This window comes from Saimiri boliviensis, chromosome 1 (assembly GCF_048565385.1).
Source record: "Saimiri boliviensis isolate mSaiBol1 chromosome 1, mSaiBol1.pri, whole genome shotgun sequence".
NCBI lineage: Eukaryota > Metazoa > Chordata > Mammalia > Primates > Cebidae > Saimiri > Saimiri boliviensis.
The window spans coordinates 158,586,779-158,606,218 of record NC_133449.1 but is presented as its reverse complement, the minus strand read 5'-3'; the positions used below and the strand labels follow the sequence as shown (position 1 = coordinate 158,606,218).

At 43.6% G+C, this 19,440-nt stretch overlaps 1 protein-coding gene across 10 annotated transcripts in view; it reads left to right on the top strand.

Annotated features, from left to right (window-relative positions):
• Positions 1-386: 386 nt before the first annotated feature.
• SLC36A1 (solute carrier family 36 member 1) overlaps positions 387-19,440 on the top strand; it is a 57,893-nt gene continuing 38,839 nt past the window's right edge. For 3 of the 10 annotated variants that reach the window (XM_074378978.1, XM_039470280.2, XM_074378982.1), the window contains exons 1-2: positions 387-671; positions 17,953-18,100. In XM_074378978.1, coding sequence (XP_074235079.1) covers positions 17,958-18,100 — 143 coding nt within the window. In that variant the 5' untranslated portion in view covers positions 387-671; positions 17,953-17,957. The other 7 variants (XM_074378967.1, XM_074378957.1, XM_039470279.2 and 4 more) reach the window with 7 other exon arrangements.

The following is a 19,440-nucleotide window of genomic DNA, read 5'->3' as shown; positions in this document are numbered from 1 at the left end:
AGTAGCAACCACAGATGAGTTTGTGTATGCGTCTGAAAATTTGACTAGAAGGTTTTTTTAAAATAGGCATATTTCTTATAAAAGCAATATAAACCCATCGAGATGCGTAAAAGAAAATATAGCCAGTGTTTAAATGAGCAATGTTTCACAAACCCACAACTCAAGGGACAGTGTTCTTCTACTGGACTCTGTCCCACGCCCAAGATCAGTGCCCCGCTCAGTCGCTCCTCGCGGTCTCCAGCGCCCACAACAGTCCTCCCAGCAGTGGCAGTCATAGGTCGCCAGGTGGTGCTGTGGAGCAGCGCGCCGGCGCTCAGTGAGGAAAAAAGGGGCGGCCGCGCAAAGGAGCACGTGATCCCGGCCGCGGGCGTGGGCGCCAGGCTCACGTGACGGGTCCCGGAAGCGACTGCCGGGGCAGCGCTGGAGGATGGCGAGGGGCTGGTCCTGAAGCAGGGAAAGGTGGGCTGTGCCGAAGCCAGAGCCGGAGCCCGAGGGCGGGGCCGGAATCCGAGCCGGAGTTCCTCCACTGACGCGCTCCGGCTGGCGGCGCTCGCGGCCCGGGGCAGGACCCCGCCCGCCTTCCTCCGGCGTTGCAGATGCTCCAGGTCAGGCACCGGACGCGTCCGGGCTGCGGGTCCGCGACTCCTCGGCGCCCCCGGGCCGCAGCTGCGGTACGACGCGGGCACCCCTCGGTGAACTGGGCGAACTGAGGATACCTGCCCCTCGCGCTGTCTTTCTCGACCTCGTGGGGTTGGGGGTGGGGGTGGCTCACCGTCCTATTTGACAAGTGCGGTAAACAGGGGTAGAAGGTGACGGTAACCCAAACGCCCTAGATCCTAGGGCGTCTTTGACGCCTCCTCAAGGGCCCCAGCTGTTCCCAGCAAATGCTGCGGGAGCCCTGCTCGAGACTGGCTAATGATAGGTTTTTGGGTCAGAATTGCAAGGACCCTGGGAAGTCGTCTGGTGCAACTCCCTCCCAGGACAGTTGGAGAAACCTAGCCCTTACTCCAGGAAGGGGAGGCCGTCCCTAAGGTCACCCAGCGAGTTAATCGTAGACCTACGCCTGGAATGCAAATGCTCCTAAGCTTCAGCAGCTGTTTGCTTTTCACCACACTGCCTCCTGCGGGAAACCTGACGTGTGAAAAGGCACCCTTTCTGTCCCTTTCTCTTTTAGTCCACTCCCTTTTTAGCTGTCTGCATTTTCCACCGCTGGGGTTTGGTTTGCTCTGGGTGTGGTTCCCTGTTTGTTCATTATTTTTCTGCAAGCTCATCCTTCTGTAGGTTTGGTTTCTAACCGTCCTGGATTCTATGTAAGTCACACCAAAATATGAAATATGAATCGGAGTGTGCTCCTGGGAGGATGGGCGGCTGAGCGGCTGAGCTGAGGTTGTGAACATCAGAGCCCTGACATTAACTTGAAGAATGTAAAGACCTTTGCTTTGTTTTTTCTGTAACTTGTGAGATTTGGGGTTGTTCATCTGGATGGACGTTTTGCAGTTATTTGAATTTTGCTGAAGATAGCATCATGGTGCAATGGACAGAACAGAGATTGAGGAGTCAGGAGATTTTGTCCTAGCTCTGCCGCTTACCTGGCAACCTTAGGTGACTTGGGTTTAGGTTTCTCAGTCTAGACAATGATGGAATTGAATTCTTAACAGCCCCTTCTGCTGTGATCTGGAGGCTGTGCATCTAGGTTTGGTTTTTTGTTTGTTTTTTAATAGAGATGAAGTCTCAGTATGTTACCCAGGCTAATCTCAAACTCCTGATCTCAAGCGATCCTCCCACCTTGGCCTCTAAAAGTATTGGGATTACAGGTGTGAGCCAGTCCCCCTGACCAGGGTCTGTTTGTTTTTTTTTTTTATTCAGAGAGATTCCTCCCCCTCCCCCACCCCTCTGTACACTAAATATTAACCTTTCAACAAGACAATCCAGTTGTCTAGGAAGTAGTTTTTTCTGCTTATTCCTATGTTGCCATAAAATTTTCCTCCTCTTTCTTCTTATTTCTGTATTATGTCTAAGCTAAATGCTAACAACTCAATGATTTTTAACTGTCTTTTATTACTTTAAACATGATCAGGGCCCTCTTCTGACTCTTGCGAACAGCGTCGTTTACAGTAATTAACTTACTTGTACATTTAGAACATGTTTTCTTTAAAGATGTTGTTGAAGTCAAGTAGAAAGGGACACAAATAGCTCTGTCATTCACTTTGTGTTTGAGACTCAAAGTTTGCCTGGGGATGGAGGCTGTGTGCAGCAGAGGCTGTGCTGGTAACAGCATTAAGCCTCTCCCTTTGTTTTCTGATTGCATCATTTGTAATTGCCTGCTCTGAAGTCCTTGTTTTCCCTTTAAGGCATGTAGCTGTTCTGTCAGCCTCCTCTTGTGGCAGTTTGAAGTGCTCAAAGCTGTTTCTGTTTCAAAGACAGTGTAAGCAAAAGGGATTCCATTTATTTTGTAATATTCTGAAGATTACAACTGGGACCAATAGGAGAAAGTGCCGTAAGGGAAGAGTGTTTGGTAAGTGTAAAAACTTTCAAAGAATTAGTGATCTCCCGTATTAGAACACTGAGCATGGAGTTCCCTGTCACTGGAGGTACTCATCTCTGGGCAATTACTTTGGGGGTGTTGTGGATGAAATTAGATTGTTGGGTAGAGGGTTGGACTAGATAAAGTTTTAAGTTTTCTTTAAACTCAGAGTCTGTGACATTCTAGGACTGGACTTACTAGCATGTAGAGTGGATGGAGCAGATGTCCACTCACTAGCATGTAGAGTGGATGGGGCAGATGTCCACTCTTGTGAGTACTTTGTTTCTATTTATTTCTTTGTGTCGGGTAACTATTCTCATGTTAAGTACTCCTGCTTTTTCTTTTCATATATATATATATATATACACATATTATTGCACTTTAGGTTCTGGGGCACATGTGAAGAACATGCAGGATTGTTGCATAGGTACATACATGGCAATGTGGTTTGCTGCCTTCATCTCCATCACCCATATCTGGCCTTATTCCCCATGTTATCCCTCCCCAACTCCCTACCCCCAACTGTCCCTCCCCTAGTCCCCCCTAACAGACCTCAGTGTGTGATGCTCCCCTCCCTGTGTCCATGTGTTCTCATTGTTCAACACCCGCCTATGAGTGAGAACATGTGGTGTTTGACTTTCTGTTCTTGTGTCAGTTTGCTGAGAATGATGGTTTCCAGGTTCATCCATATCCCTACAAAGGACACAAACTTATCATTTTTATGGCTGCTTAGTATTCCATTGTGTGTATGTGCCACATTTTCCCTGTCCGGTCTATCATCGATGGGCATTTGGGTTGGTTCCAAGTCTTTGCTATTGTAAACAGTGCTGCAATGAACATACCTGTTCATATGTCTTTATAATAGAATGATTTATAATCTCTTGGATATATACCCAGTAATGGGATTGCTGGGTCAAATGGAATTTCTGTTTCTATGTCCTTAAGGAATCGTCGCACAGTCTTCCATTAAGGAATCGTCGCACAGTCTTCCACAATGGTTGAACTAATTTACACTCCCACCAACAGTGTAAAAGTGTTCCTATTTCTCCACATCCTCTCCAGCATCTGTTGTCTCAAGATTTTTTAATGATTGCCATTGTAACTGGAGTGAGATGGTATCTCAATGTAGTTTTGATCTGCATTCTCTAGTGACCAGTGATGATGAGCATTTTTTCATGTTTGTTGGCCTCATACATGTCTTATTTTGAAAAGTGCCTGATCATATCCTTTGCCCACTTTTGAATGGGTTTGTTTGTTTTTTTCTTATAAATCTGTTTTAGTTCTTTGTACATTCTGGATATAAGTAGATGACAAAAATTTTTTCCTATTCTGTTGGTTGCCAGTTCACTCTAATGATTGTTTCTTTTGCCGTACATAAGCTCTGGAGTTGAATTAGATCCCATTTGTCTAATTTTGGCTTTTGTTGCCAATGCTTTTGATGTTTTAGTCATGAAGTCCTTGCCTATGCCTATGTCCTAAATGGTTTTGCCTAGGTTTTCTTCTAGGGGTTTTATGGTGTTAGGTCTTATGTTTAAGTCTTTATTCCATCTGGAGTTAATTTTAGTGTAAGGTGTCAGGAAGGGGTCCAGTTTCTGCTTTCTGCACATGGCTAGCCAGTTTTTCAAACACCATTTATTAAACAGGGAATCCTTTCCCTGTTGCTTGTTTTTGTCAGGTTTGTCAAAGATCACATGGCTGTAGATGTGTGGCATTGCCTCTGAGGCCTCTGTTCTGTTCCATTGGTCTATATCTCTGTTTTGGTACCAGTACCATGCTGTATTGATTACTGTAGCCTTGTAGTAGTATAGTTTGAAGTCAGGTAGTTTGATGCCTCCCTCCAGCTTTGTTCTTTTTGCTTACGATTGACTTGGTTATGCAGGCTCTCTTTTGGTTCCATATGAAGTTTAAGGTGGTTTTTTTCCAGTTCTGTGAAGAAGGCCATTGGTAGCTTGATGAGGATAGCATTGAATCTATAAGTTAAACTTTGGGCATTATGGCCATTTTCATGATATTGATTGTTCCTAACCATGAGCATGGAATGTTTCTCCATCTGTTTGTGTCCTCTCTTATTTCATTGAGCAGTGGTATGTAGTTCTCCTTGAAGAGGTCCTTTACATCCTTTGTTAGTTGTATTCCTATGTATTTTATTCTCTTTGTAGCATTTATGAATGGCAGTTCATTCTTGGTTTGGCTCTCTGTTAGTCTGTTATTGGTATATAGGAATGCTTGTGATCTCTGCACATTGATTTTGTATCCTGAGACTTTGTTGAAGTTGCTTATCAGTTTCAGGAGATTTTGGACTGAGACAATGGGGTCTTCTAAATGTACAATCATGTCATCTGCAAATAGAGACAATTTGACTTCCTCCTTTCCTAAGTGAATACCCTTTATTTCTTTTACTTGCCTGATTGCTCCGGCTAGAACTTCCACTATTATATTGAATAGGAGTGGTGAGAGAGGGCATCCTTGTCTAATGTCATATTTCAAAGGGAATGCTTCCAGTTTTTGCCCATTCAGTATGATATTGGCTGTGGGTTTGTCATAAATAGCTTTTATTATTTTCAGATACGTTCCATCGATACCTGGTTTATTCAGGGTTTTTAGCATAAAGGGCTGTTGAATTTTGTCAAAGGCCTTCTCTGTATCAATTGAGATAATCCAGGTGATTTTTGTGTTTGGTTCTGTTTATGTAGTGAATTACGTTTATAGACTTGTGTATGTTGAACCAGCTTTGCATCTTAGGGATATAGCCTACTTGATCATGGTGGATAAGGTTTTTGATGTGCTGTTGCAATTGGCTTGCCAGTATTTTATTGAATATTTTTGCTTCTATGTTCGTCATGGATATTGGCCTGAAGTTTCTTTTCTTTTTGAGTCTTCTGCCGGGTTTTCATATCAGGATGATGTTGGTCTCATAAAATGATTTGGGAAGAATTTCCCCTTTTTGGATTATTTGGAATAGTTTCAGAAGGAGTGGTACCAGCTCCTCTTTGTATGTCTGGTAGAATTCAGCTGTGAACCCTTCTGAACCTGAGCATTCTTTGGTTGGTAAGCTATTAATTGCTGCCTCAATTTCAGCCCTTGTTATTTGTGTATTCAGGGTTTCGACTTCTTCCTGGTTTAGGCTTGGGAGGATGCAAGTGTCCAGGAATTTATCCATTTCTTCCAGGCTTACTGGTTTATGTGCATAGAGTTTTTTGTAGTAATCTCTGATGGTGGTTTGTATTTCTGTGGAATCTGTGGTGATATCCACTTTATCATGTTTTATTGCATCTATTTGATTATTCTCTCTTTTCATTTTTATTAATCTGGCTAGTGGTCTGCCTGTTTTGTTTTGATCTTTTCATAAAACCAGCTCCTGGATTTATTGATTTTTTGAAGGGTTTTTTGTGTCTTTCTCTCTTTCAGTTCTGCTCTGATCTTTGTTATTTCTTGTCTTCTGCTAGCTTTTCAGTTTTCTTCTGTTTTTTTGTTTTTTAATCTTGCTCCTCTAGCTCTTTTAATTTTGATGATAGGATGTCAATTTTAGATACGTCCTTGCTTCTTATGTGGGCATATATGGCATTTATTGCTATAAATTTTCTTCTAGACACTGCTTTAAATGTGTCCCAGAGATGCTGGTATGTTGTGTCTTCATTCTCGTTGGTTTTGAAGAATATCTTTATTTCTGCCTTTATTTCATTGTTTATCCAGTCAGCATTCAAGAGCCAGTTGTTCAGTTTCCATGAAGTTGTGTGGTTCTGAGTTAGTTTCTGAATTCTGTGTTCTAATTTGATTGCACTGTGGTCTGAGAGACTGTTTGTTATGATTTCCATTCTTTTGCATTGGCTGAGGAGTGATTTACTTCCAATTATGTGGTTAATTTTAGAGTAGGTGTGATGTGGTGCTGAGAAGAATGTATATTCTTTGGATTTGGGGTGGAGAGTTCTGTAGATGTCTATTAGGTCCACTTGGTCCAGATCCGAGTTCAAGTCCTGGATATCCGTATTAATTTTCTGTCTCTTTGATCTGCCTAATATTGACAGTGGAGTGTTAAAGTCTCCCATTATTATTGTATGGGAGTCTAAGTCTGTCCATAGGTCACTAAGAACTTGCTTTATGTATCTGGGTGCTTCTGTATTGGGTGCATATATACTTAGGATCATTAGCTCTTCTTGTTGCATTGGTCCTTTTACTTACCATTAGGTAATGCCCTTCTTTGTCTCTTTTGATCTTCGTTGGTTTAAAGTCTATTTTATCAGAGACTAGGATTGCAACTTCTGCTTTTTTTTTTTTTTTTTTTTTTCTCCCCATTTGCTTGGTAGTTCTTCCTCCATCCCTTTATTTTGAGCCTATGTGTATCCTTGCATTTGTGATGGGTTTCCTGAATACAGCACACCAATGGGTTTTGACTTTTTATCCAATTTGCCAGTCTGTGCCTTTTGATTGAGGCATTTAGCCCATTTACATTTAAGGTTAATATTGTTATGTGTGAATTTGATCCTGCCATTTTGATGGTAGCTGGTTGTTTTGCCCATTAGTTGATGCATTTTCTTCAATGTGTTGTTGCTCTTTACTATTTGGTACATTTTTGGAGTGGCTGGTACTGGTTGTTCCTTTCTGTGTTTAGTGCTTCTTTCAGGAGGTCTTGCAGAGCAGGCCTAGTGGTGATGAAATCTCTGAGCAATTGCTTGTTCATAAAGGATTTTATTTCTTCTTCACTTACGAAGCTTAGTTTGGCTAGATAATGAAATTCTAGGTTGAAAGTTCTTTTCTTTAAGGATATTGAATATTGGCCCCCCACTCTTTTCTGGCTTGTAGGGTTTCTGCTGGGAGATCCACTGTGAGTCTGATGGGTTTCCCTTTGTGGGTAACCTGACCTTTCTCTCTGGCTGCCCTTAGCATTTTCTCTTTCATTTCAACCCTGTTGAATCTGACGATTATGTGCCTTGGGGTTGCTCTTCTTGAGGAATATATTTGTGGTGTTCTCTGTATTTCCTGGACTTGAATATTGGCCTGCCTTGCTAGCTTGTGGAAGTTCTCCTGGATAATATCCTGAAGAGTATTTTCCAGCTTGGATTCATTCTCTCCATCACATTCAGGTACACCTATCAAATGTAGATTAGGTCTTTTCACATAATCCCATATTTCTTGGAGGCTTTGTTCATTTCTTTTTACTCTTTTTTCTGCAATCTTGTCTCTCGTTTTATTTCATTGAGTTGATCTTCAATCTCTGATATCCTTTCTTCTGCTTGGACGATTCAGCTATTGAAACTTGTGTATGCCTCATGAAGTTCTCGTGTTGTGTTTTTCAGCTCCATCAATTCATTTATCTTCCTCTCTAAGCTATTTATTCTTGTTAGCATTTCGTTAAACCTTTTTTTTAAAGGTTCATAGTTTCTTTGCATTGTCTTAGAACAGGATCTTTTAGCTCAGAGAAATTTGTTATTACCCACCTTCTGAAGCCTGTTTCTGTCAATTCATCAGACTCATTCTACATCCAGCCTTGTCCCCTTGCTGGTGAGGAGTTTTGATCCCTTGGAGGAGGAGAGGCATTCTGGTTTTGGGTATTTTCATCCTTTTTGTGCTGGTTGCTTCCCATCTTTGCGGATTTATCTCCCTGTGGTCTTTGTAGTTGGTGGATTTCAGATGGGGTCTCTGGACGTCCTTTTTGTTCATAATGAAATTCATTCTTTCTGTTTCTTAGTTTTCCTTCTAATAGTCAGGGCCCTCTGCTGTAGGACTGCTGGAGGTCCATTCCAGACCCTGCTTGCCTGGGGTCACCCTTAGTGGCTGTAGAACCATAAGAGTTGCTGCCAGTTTCTTCTTCTGTTATCTTTGTCCCAGAAGGATACCCACCAGATGTCAACCTGAGCTCTCCTTTATGAGGTATCACTGCATATATTGGGGTCAGGGAGCTGCTTGAGGAGACAGTTTGTCCCTTATAGGAGCTCAAGTGCTGAGCTGTGAGCTCTGTTTTTCCATTCAGAGCTGCTGGGCAGGTACATTTAAGTCTGCTACAGCAGAACTCTTAACTGCCTTTTTTTTTTCCCCCAGGTGCTGTGTCCTGGGAAGGTGGGGCTTTATTTAAAAGTTCTTGTGCTTCTGCCTTTTTTCAGAGATGCCCTGCCCAGCAAGGAGGTAGCCTAGTTGCAGTCTGCCAGCGGAGGCATTGCTGAGATGCTGTGGGCTCTGCCCAGGGGCTGTATGAACTTCCTTGCAGTTTTGTTTATAGGGGTATAGTTAGAACTGCCTTGGTGGGCTGGATGCAGTGGCTCATACCTATAATCCCAGCACTTTGGGAGGCTGGGGAGGGTGGATCACAAGGTCAGGAGATCTAGACCATCCTGGCCAACATGGCAAAACCCCATCTCTACTAAAATACAAAAATTAGCTGGGTGTGGTGGCACATGCCTGTCGTCCCAGCTACTAGGGAGGCTGAGGCAGGAGAATTGCTTAAACCCAGGAGGTGGAGGTTGCAGTGAGCCGATATCACACTACTGCACTCCAGCCTGGTGCCTGGTGACAGAGCAAGACTCTGTCTCAAAAAAAAAAAAACAAAAACCTGCCTTGGTAATGGTGGTCTGCCTCAGTAATGGCAGACTGTCTCTGCAATGGCAGACTGCCTCGGTAATTGCAGACTGCCTCGGTAATGGTGGACTACCTTGGTAGTGGTGGACTGCCTCGGTAATGGTGGACTACCTCGCTTGTGGTGGACTGCCTCAGTAATGGCAGACTGCCTCAGTAGTAGTGGACTACCTCAGTAATGGCAGATGCCCCTCCCCCACAGAGCTGGACTGTCCCAGGTCCAGCTGTGCTTGCTGTAAAACTCTCAGTCCGGAGCATTTCAGATTGCTTGTCTTTGTCGGGGCGAGACCCGCCGAGCCAGATCACCTGGCTCCCTGTTTCAGCCCCCTTTTTTTCAGTTGAATGGGTGACTCGGTGTCCCAGGCATTCCAGTCACCAGTTAAAACAGCGCCTGAATTTGTGTGAGTTTTTGTGCAGAGACCCGCTGCACCAGCTGAAACAGCTGCACTGGAGACTCGTGGTGCTTTTTTGCCCTGGAATCTCCTGATCTGTGGGCAGTAAAAATTCATTTGGAAATGCAGTGATCACTCACCCTCTGCGTTTTTGCTGGGAACTGCAATCCAGAGCTGTTCCTATTTTTCGACCATCTGGGATCATCCTCCTCTTTTCTTTTTTTCTTCTTCTTTTTTTTTAATCACCTCCCTCTCCCTTCCAGTGAGTCAGTGCGTGTCTCAGTTCTTTAAATGCTTGATATCTCTTCAAAGGTCAGATGAGCAAATGGTCTTCCATTTCTGCTTTTCCTGGCCTTCTGAAGTGTGTGACTGATTAACGCTACTCACACCTAGGCCAGCTTTTCTCTTTTTCCCATAGAGAAAACTCACATTGAATCTGCTTATTTCCATCCAGGCCTTCTCTTGTTTCCCTCAGAGGAAACTCACACTCACTCTGTTTACCTCCACCCAGGCCTTGGAAGAATCCTGTACCTCTCTCCTTTGGCCAGGCCTTACTGTGATGAGAGCATAAAGGTAGCCTCTATTTAATGGGTATGGGGTCCGATGGATGGGGCGCTTAAAGTAGGCTGGTATAGGAACAATATGGTGCTGCTTTTGGGGTTGTCTCTTCTTTTATCCCCCAAAACATTTCTCTTGGAAGCCTTGATACCCAGGGCCAGTTGTTTTTTACTTTTAATTATTCTTCTTTTTCTTTTTTTTTTTTTTTTTTTAATAAAAGTGACCCTTGGTGCTAAACTTTCAATTATTATTATTATTTTGTATTTTTTTTTTTTAGAGATGAGGTCTCACTATTTTGTCCAGGCTGGTTTAGAACTCCTGAGCTAAAGCAATCCTCCCACCTTAGCCTCCCAAAGTGCTGGGATTAGAGATGTCAGCCATCGTGCCGGCCCAGGGCTAGTTCTTAATGGCCACCTCAAGTAGGAAGTGCTCCTGTGTGCTTTCATTTTCCATGAAGTTAGAAAATTTGTCTGTGAGTTACTGAGGTGTTTATGTCACTTAGATCATCATCTCCCTGATAGGGACCTGGCTCCACTATCCAGAATGTTAAATGGAGCCTGTACTGCAGACTGTTTAATGAACTTTCTCACTTCCTGTCCTTGAACTTCTCTGTAGTAATAATCATACTAGCTATCATTAATGAGGGTTTATTATGTTCCAGACTACATATCTAATGTTTATTTTTTCCTCCTAGCTTCATAACAATATTGTGAAATAGATGTTATTAATGACATCTTTCAGATGAAGAAACTAAGGCAAAGGGAGATTAAGTAACTTGCTCAGAGTCACACTACCAGACTCCAAGCTCAGGTACTTTCTTTTTCTTTTTCATTCATTCATTCATTCAGTCATTCATTTGTTTAGTTTTGAGGTGGAGTCTCGCTCCATCGCCTAGGCTGGAGTACAGTGACTTGGCTCACTGTAACCTCCATCTCCTGGGTTCAAGCAATTCTCTTGCCTCAGCCTCCCAAGTAGCTGGGACTACAGTTGCGCACACCATGCCCAGCTAATTTTTGTATTTTTAGGAGAGATGGGGTTTCACCATATTAGCCAGGCTGGTCTCAAACTCCTGACCTTGTGATTCACCCGCCTCGGCATCCCAAAGTGCTCTGATTACAGGCTGAGCCACTGAGCCTGGCCTCAGGTACTTTTTATTATGCAGAATACCCCCTGCAGACCTAATCCTGCCCCAGTCTCTGAGGCCATCTTTGTTCTCAGGGAGATTTTGAGAAGGGTAGATAATTTAAGGTGTGGTAGAAAGAACACTGGACTGCGATGCTGGTTTGCTAGATTATCATCTCAAATCTTTGAACACTTGGGGCCTGAATGATTCAGCCTTTCTGTGTGGACCTTGGTTTTCTGACTTCCAAGTGGGAAGCTGGAGCTTGATCTTCTCGGAAGTCATGCCTGGTCCTAACATCAACTGATCTTCGTGGTTGTGGGTAAAAGTCTGCATGTTTGCCTGTTCAGCAGCTGCTCTGTGCAGAACCTGCTGAGGTCAGCAGCTACCCTGTGCCTGCTCTATCATCAGACTCATACAGGCAAAAGTCTCAATTTATGGAATATTCAGCTTTGGTAAATTGGATGGACTTCTATCTGATGAAAAACAAATTATGTAGAAGTCAAACTATTTTACTTCCCTCTCTTGTAGACCACACATATTAATACGGCCTGTGTTCTTGTTCATGTTTTTAGAATTCCAGCAATAAAGAAAAGAAAATACATCTGGGGAATTTGCTGCTATTCTGGGTTCCAAAGTCCAACCCAGTATAATTGTTTCAGAATAATGGATGACACTTTTAGCTTGCAAACAGGTGTCAGATGCATGAATTCTGGTAGGAGTTGAGGCCCAAGGTATACCTATCATAATAAGATCATATATTTTTTGTAGTGCTTTATATAAATCTACCTATAATCAAGATCACCTAGGAAGCTAGTTAAAGTGCCTCTTGCCTGGAATCCCATCACTTTGGGTGGATCCCTTGAGGTAAGGAGTTTGAGACCAGCCTGGCCAACATGGAGAAACTTCATCCCTACTAAAAATACGAAAAATTAGCTGGGCATGGTGGTGGGTGCCTGTAGTCCCAGCTACTCGGGAGGCTGAGGCTGGAGAATTGCTTGAACCCAGGAGGCAGAGGTTGTAGTGAGCCGAGATCGTGCTACTGCAATCCAGCCTGGGGGACAGGGCAAGACACTGTATCAAAAAAAAAAAAAAAAAAGTACATAGGCGTGCTGGCTCATGCCTGTAATCCCAGGGAGGCTGAGGCATGTGGACCACCTGAGGTCAGGAGTTCAAGACCAGCCTGGGCCAACATGATGAAACCCCATCTTTACTAAAAATACAAAAAATTAGCTAGGTGTGGTGGTGCGTACCTGTAATCCCAGCTACTGGGGAGGCTGAGGCTGAAGAATCTCTTGAACCTAGAGGCAGAGGTTGCAACAGGCTGAGATCTCACTACTGCACTGCAGCCTGGGCAACAAGAGTAAAACTCCATCTCAAAAAAAAAAAAAATTAATTAAAAATAAATAAATAAATAAAAAGCTCAGGTGGAATCAAGTTGGGCCCAGAAATCTGTTTGTTTTTTTCATTGAAATATGTTTCATTTAACCCAACATATCCCAGATATCATTGCAATATATAATCATATAAAAATTATTCATGAGATATTTAACAATTTTTTTGGTACCAGTTCATTGAAATCTAGTATGCATACATTTCAATTTTACCGAACTGTATTTCAAGTATGAAGTGGCTATTTATGGCTAGTGGTTACTGTACTAGATGGTGCAAGTTTAGAATATGTTACCATCTATTTAGAGTCTTAATCATCCTTTATTTTGTAGAAACCCAGTCACTAAAAAATTGAAATTGGAATCCTGAAACTTTATAAATGAAAGTGTACTTAGAAATCCTCTAATGCAATCTTCTCAATTCTGTATCAAAATAAGAAAACAACTTTAGGATTAGAGCAAAACTTTTAACAACCCGGTTATGTTCTCCTGAGTCCTGAATCACATCAGCATCTAAATTTAATAGAAAAATTTCTGGCTTTGCCTTAAAAAAAAAAAAAAAAAAAAAAAAAAAAAAAAAAAAAAACCACAGTAGAATTCCCCTTTAAAATTGCCCAGCTCCAGAAAATGTAACACAGAAAATTTTTTATTTTTTAAAACAAATAAAATTTATTTTATTTTTTAAAATAAAAATTCATTTTGCATGTACATCTTCCATACTGCATTCATTGCCCAAAGCAATCCCCCCTGCTCATTTTCAGTGCCAAGCTGAAAATAGCGTATTCTGTAGATTGAAGAGCAACTCTTGTCATTTATACAACTAAAAAAATAGTTATATAAGGGAAAAGGAAATGTTTTAAGGTTGGTACACTTAAATTTTTGTTTTTAATTTTTCTTGGCCATCAAACATGCAGACTTTTCTTAGTTGCTCACTCTTCTGCTCACCCTTCTGAGTCTAAATATCTAATGCAGATTCGGACTTTGTATTCTGTTCATTGTCATCAAAAATCTGAAGGACAAGCTTGCCTTCAGCTCTGTATAGTATAACCCTCATATGGACAGTTAATAGGTACTATTAAAATCTCCAGTAGGGTGGGAACTGGCAATTGCAGCAATAGACTTGGCTATTAGATTTCATCAAAGGGAGCCCAAGGGCAGCGTGGCCGTGGAGGCTGGCAATGAAGGGGATGGACGGAGAGCAGGAGGAAGAGACCTTGGTTTCCAGAAAGAACCCTAGAAAGAACTCCAGGGAGCGGCTGCACCCGCTGTCTGGTGCTTGAATCCTTACATAACTGCTCTGAGAAAGGGCTTCTGCGTGGATTTTTCCAGGGATAAGGGAACAGGCTTTTTCTCAGAGTGATCTGTTCTATTTGGAACAGATCTGTCTTTGATAGAAAGTTCTTCCTTATGCCTAGCCAAAAATCAGCCATCTTGACTCTCCACTTACTGCCTGATCATTGAGGCCCCAAATAACAAGTCTAATGCATATGACAGCTTTTAAAGACAGTTTTTGTACCTCTCAAGTTGCTAGGTAGAACCTTCTCAGCGCTTTCAACCAGTCCTCATTTCGTTGGTTTCCTACCCTTCTTGACCCTGGTTCTGACCCCTGGATATACCACTGTATTTCATTACTCCCTTTATAGCATGCTGTTTGGAACAGAACACAAAGTCTGGCAATTCTGAGTTATGTAACATCTACATGATTCTTTCATGTCTTAATGCCATCTAGATTGTATTGCTTTATTTGGCATCTTAAATTATATTATTGCCTTCTGTTGAGCTTATCATCAACCAGAACTCCCAAGCAGAATTTTTTTTTTCTTTTTTCGATATGTATGCAATTGTGAGGCCACATCTTCCATATCTTGCAGTGGCTTATTAGACCTTATATCTATGGATTTCAGCTTCTTCTTGAGGAGTTTTCTTAGCAACATTCTGCTGTGGGTAACTTCAGTTTTTATACGCAACATAAAGGAGCCTCGTTAGACCGTTTGAGATAAATCAAGCATCTGTACCACGTAAGCAACAGAGTGGCTCCTCAGTTGTTAGGGAAGGACTGGGCAGCTTATGAGTCCCTGTATTCATCCTTTCACCTTCAGTAATATATAGGTGTCAACCTAAAGGAAGAAGCTGAGACCCAAAATATAATTTTTAACAGTTTTCTTGAACCAAAGTGAGGACAGCTGCCCAGGATACACTTCCAAGTTGCCTAGGGGAGTGCTTCCTTTGGCCTTTGTTAGCACAGGCTCTTAAGGGCAAAAGCAGACAAGGAGAGGACTGACACAAAGTTATTTGACAGGAATTCTCATCGGTTTGTCGAAATAACATGGATTAGTGATGGGCTGTACATTGTTGGACTATGTTGTTGGACTATAGGGTATGAGTTACGATGTCCAGTGTTAGCATTTTATGACTTAGTGGTGTCAGTTAGTCTAGAACCCACATAGCAAGGGGCTTCAAGAGGTAATTATTTAACCCAAGGGGGGAATGAGGTGACTGCTGTCACATTTTAGCGCCTCTCTGGACCTGATAATTTAAAGGGATTCCTCAGATAAAAAGTTTCTTTCCTTTCTCACAGGATTCACTCAGAAGGTTTTATCTTCAGATGATTTTGGTATGTTGGAAGGGACTAGAAATTAGCAGCTTTTTCTTTTTTTCAGTAGAGGCAGGGTCTCACGATGGTGCCAGGCTGGTCTTGAACTCCAGGGCCCATGCTGATCCTCCCACCTCAGCCTCCCAAAGTGCTGGGATTACAGATGTGAGCCACCGCACGCAGCTGCTGTTTGCATAATTATATTCAGTGATACCTAGAATATTAGTGCTAGAAGGAGCTGAGAGATATTTTAGTTTATGCCCCTGCCTTTTTGCACATTTGAAAATGATTCGGAGGTAGTAAGCAAACTGTTGACAGAGGCAGGCTCGCGCCTGGGCCTCCTGACATACCTATAAACTGACTTACGAGCTTATGCCTGTATAGCAAGAGGTTTGAATACTGGTGTAAAGATACTTCAGGATGCTGGGCACGGTGGCTTATGCCTATAATCCCAGCACTTTGGGAGGCAGAGGCGGGTGGATCACGAGGTCAAGAGATCGAGACCATCCTCGTCAACATGGTGAAACCCCATCTCTACTAAAAATACAAAAAATTAGCTGGGCATGGTGGCGCGTGCCTGTAATCCCAGCTACTCAGGAGGCTGAGGCAGGAGAATTGCCTGAGGCGGAGGTTGTGGTGAGCCGAGATCGGGCCATTGCACTCCAGCCTGGGTAACAAGAGCAAAACTCTGTCTCAAAAAAAAAAAAAAAGATACTTCAGATACTTTGTTTCCCCCTTGGCCTTCTAATGAGTTTAATTGCCCCAGAGCTGGATGGCATCCTTGAATTCCTCTAGCTCATGAGTAAATGAAGCTCTCATAGATTTTTCACTGAAGTGGCTCTGGCAGTGAAGCTAGGCAGGTCCTCTCAGGGATTTCCAGGTCCTTTGCTGGCTTTTTACCAGGTACTTCCCTTGCGAGATGGCTTGAGGGTCCTTCCTACATTGCAGTTGGTGAGAGAGAATGAGGTCTCCCGTGGATCACTCTGGTGCCAGGCTGGCGTGTTTCCAAAGGAGTCCCCTGAGACTGGACCTAAGGGGAACCCTTGGTAGAGCACTGTCTTCTGGCAGGTGGTCCTGGGTGTCTGGGCAGGGTGGGGTACTGTGACATAGTTGAAGGTCCTGTCTCCTCTTAAGGTAGCTGAGATAGAGTGCCCAGGCTTAGGGTGGGCATCCAGCCAAATGCCAGAGGACAGCCTCATGGGCAAACAGCTGTGCCAGTCTGCAAAGTGTTAGAAGGATTTTTATTTGCAATTTTTAATATTAATGTACCTTTTTTTGTTACTTGGCTCTTGAAGGGGAGGAAGTTGACTCTTTCCCTGTGCTGTAATACTCTCATAGCAACTGGCACTCTATAGAGTGGATGTTTTCAGATTCAGATAGGGGCCAGGAGATAATGTTTTCTGCCTGGTACTACCTAGCTGTCGCAGGGCAGTTTACTTAGCATTGATTCTTCATCTTTAAAGTAAGGGGCTTGGAGTGGCCTGTGAAGGCTCATTTAGCAATGGTCTCTATGATTCTAGGGGCCTGTACACAGCTCCCAAAATGTGTCCTTTTTGTGTATCTTAAAGAAGCCCTTGTTCTTCTCTTTTGTGTAGTATTAATAGTATTCCTGAGTCCACCCAGGGGGCACCACTCTCACATCCTCCCAACACATTGAAAGGAGAGTTTTCTTCTCATCATTTTTAAAATGTGCAAATCTATAGAAATAAGGAAGAAGAGTTATAGATGGGAGATGTTGAGACGAGGGCCAAGGTGAGCACCCTTCAGGCTCTCGGTCTTCCTCTGAGCTGCTTTCAGCTACCATTTCTCAGTACTCAGGTTGGCAGCAAGAAAGGAGTCCCAGGGTCAGGGTATAAAAGTGAGTGGTGGCCTCCAAAGAGTATAGGATTGGACAGTGGTCACAGCAGAGAGAAGGAGAATGGCATGTGTGGCTCTGGAACTTGGTGGGAGTTTGAGCAGAATTAGATGATCCAGAGAGGATTTCTTTTCTTTTCTTTCTTTTTTGAGACAGAGTTTTGCTCTTGTCTCCCAGGCTGAAATACAATGGCACAATCTAGGCTTACTGAAAATTCTGCTCCTGGGTTCAAGTGATTCTCCTGCCTCAGCCTCCCGAGTCGCTAGGATTACAGGCATGTGCCACCCACCCAGCTAATTTTGTATTTTTGTTAGAGACGGGGTTTCTCCATGTTGGTCAGGCTGGTCTCAAATGCCCGACCTTAGGTGATCTGCCTGCCTTAGCTTCCCAAAGTGTTGGGATTACAGGTGTGAGCCACTGTGCCTGGTCCAGAGGGGATTTCTTGAGTGAAACCGGTTCTCTATTGAAGGCAGAGAAAAAAGAATATACAATGAGAAATACCCAGCTTTCCGTCCAAGAGCTTGGGCATATATATACAATTTAGCTATTGTGCAAGGTCCAAGAAATTAGCTCAGAGGAAGGAGTGAATAATTCTGACCTAAGGAATGAGGAGTGCTTCCAGGAAGCACTGTTTCATTCCCCCACTCCTCCCAAGCAGTGCCTCACCTCTGCCTCGTCTAGCTATACGCTGGAAAATTTAGAAATTTATGAGTGTAACACCAGGTATACCAATGGGAAGAATAGGAGTCAGAAGCCGAGTGAACCAGCCCACTCCGGTGTACTTTGCACTTTTTCATTTCCCTTAGTACCAGACGCTTTCATACTTAATCCATAGCACAGCTGTCACAGTGAGCAGCTCCAACAATGACAGCTCCTACCCCAGAGGCCACCCCAAACATGGAGCTACAGGCTCCAGCTGCAGGAAGTCCTAATGCTGGCCCTGTCTCCGCAGCTGCCATGTCCACTCAGAGACTTCGGAATGAAGACTACCATGACTACAGCTCCACTGACGTGAGCCCTGAGGAGAGCCCGTCCGAAGGCCTCAGTCACCTCTCCTCCCCGGGCTCCTACCAACGCTTTGGTCAGAGCAACAGCACAACGTGAGTAGCTGTTACATTCTCCTCTCCTGGGTGGGATTCCTGTTCCTAAGTCTCCCTTGGACTTATTTTTCCTCCCCAGTTTCATCAGTCCTCCGCTTTACAGATGAAGGTCAGCAATGAAGAGATTGGGCTCACGTGACCGTGCTGAGCTTTGCTTTCCTGGGCTGCCACTTTCTAGGCTGTTTCTTCTTCTTCTTCGTTCCTTTCAGCTGTGTTGGCCCTACAAGGCTGGTGCCAACTAAGAGCTTGGACTTAAGCTTCTACAGAGGACATTCTTTTAATTTAGAACTGTGTCATCTGTGCTAGAACCCCAAATAATCTCCAAGCAGAATCAGAAGCTTCCTTTGCAAAAGACTTTGCAAACGACTTCTGCCCCATTACCAAATCACTGTTCATTTGACTGAAGAAGTGGGAAGAGAGAACAATTAACTTCTGCACGTAACAAATTGAGGGATTGGTAGGAAAGGAGAAGACGGGCTTTGCATTCTCCAAAGAGGGCTTATGTCTTGTCTCGAGAAACTGGAACCCCAGCCTCATCTGGGCTGAGTTTGGCCCTCTTTGGGCCTCATTTTCCCCAAATGTAAGGAAAAATTGACTCCACTGTGAAGCTATGCTGGCTGTGTGGGGCTTACCACTTGAATCAGAAATTCAGTTTTGCTACTCCATTGAGTTTCCCAGCTATTCCTGATGTCAGCAGACCTCTGACATTTCTCTGTGTCCCAGCATCCCAGCTTTTGCAGCCCTTCTGTTTATTCCTCAAGCTCAGCTATCACCTCTTCTGTGTTTCCTTGTGGATTGAGTGTGAGTTACTGAAAGATCCTTCATGTCCTAGACTTATGCCATTCCTGATGACTGCCCAAGCAGACCATGGAAGCTTCTCCTGGAACTCATCACTGGAGAAGCTCCCTCTGCCTACACCGTCTCCTGGTACAGGGCATTTTCTCTTGTGAACTGGGTTGTAACTAGAAGATGTGGTCTGTCTGCGTTCCCGGCCCATCACCACCACTAGCTGATTTCTATGCCCCAGGCTGGACATACTCAACCAGTCCTCTAAGATTCTGTTTCTGTAGCTTATTTCTCAGGTGGTATGCTTTTGTAGATTCCTCATTAGCCTGCAGTGGGAGTTAGCTGGTGGTAGATTGCTTAGAGCACAGCTGGCAGCAGTGTGGCTTACACTGCCCCTCTTTCCTCCGGCCTTATCAGCATTGGCAGCCCCCACGCAGAAGCAGCTGCACACACCACCAGTGGCATATCACGGCTTCCCGTTAGAGGTACTGCTAAGCTTCGCTCTCTGTAGTTTCCTTTGCAGTTTTTGCCCCTTTTTGATCTCAGATATCAAC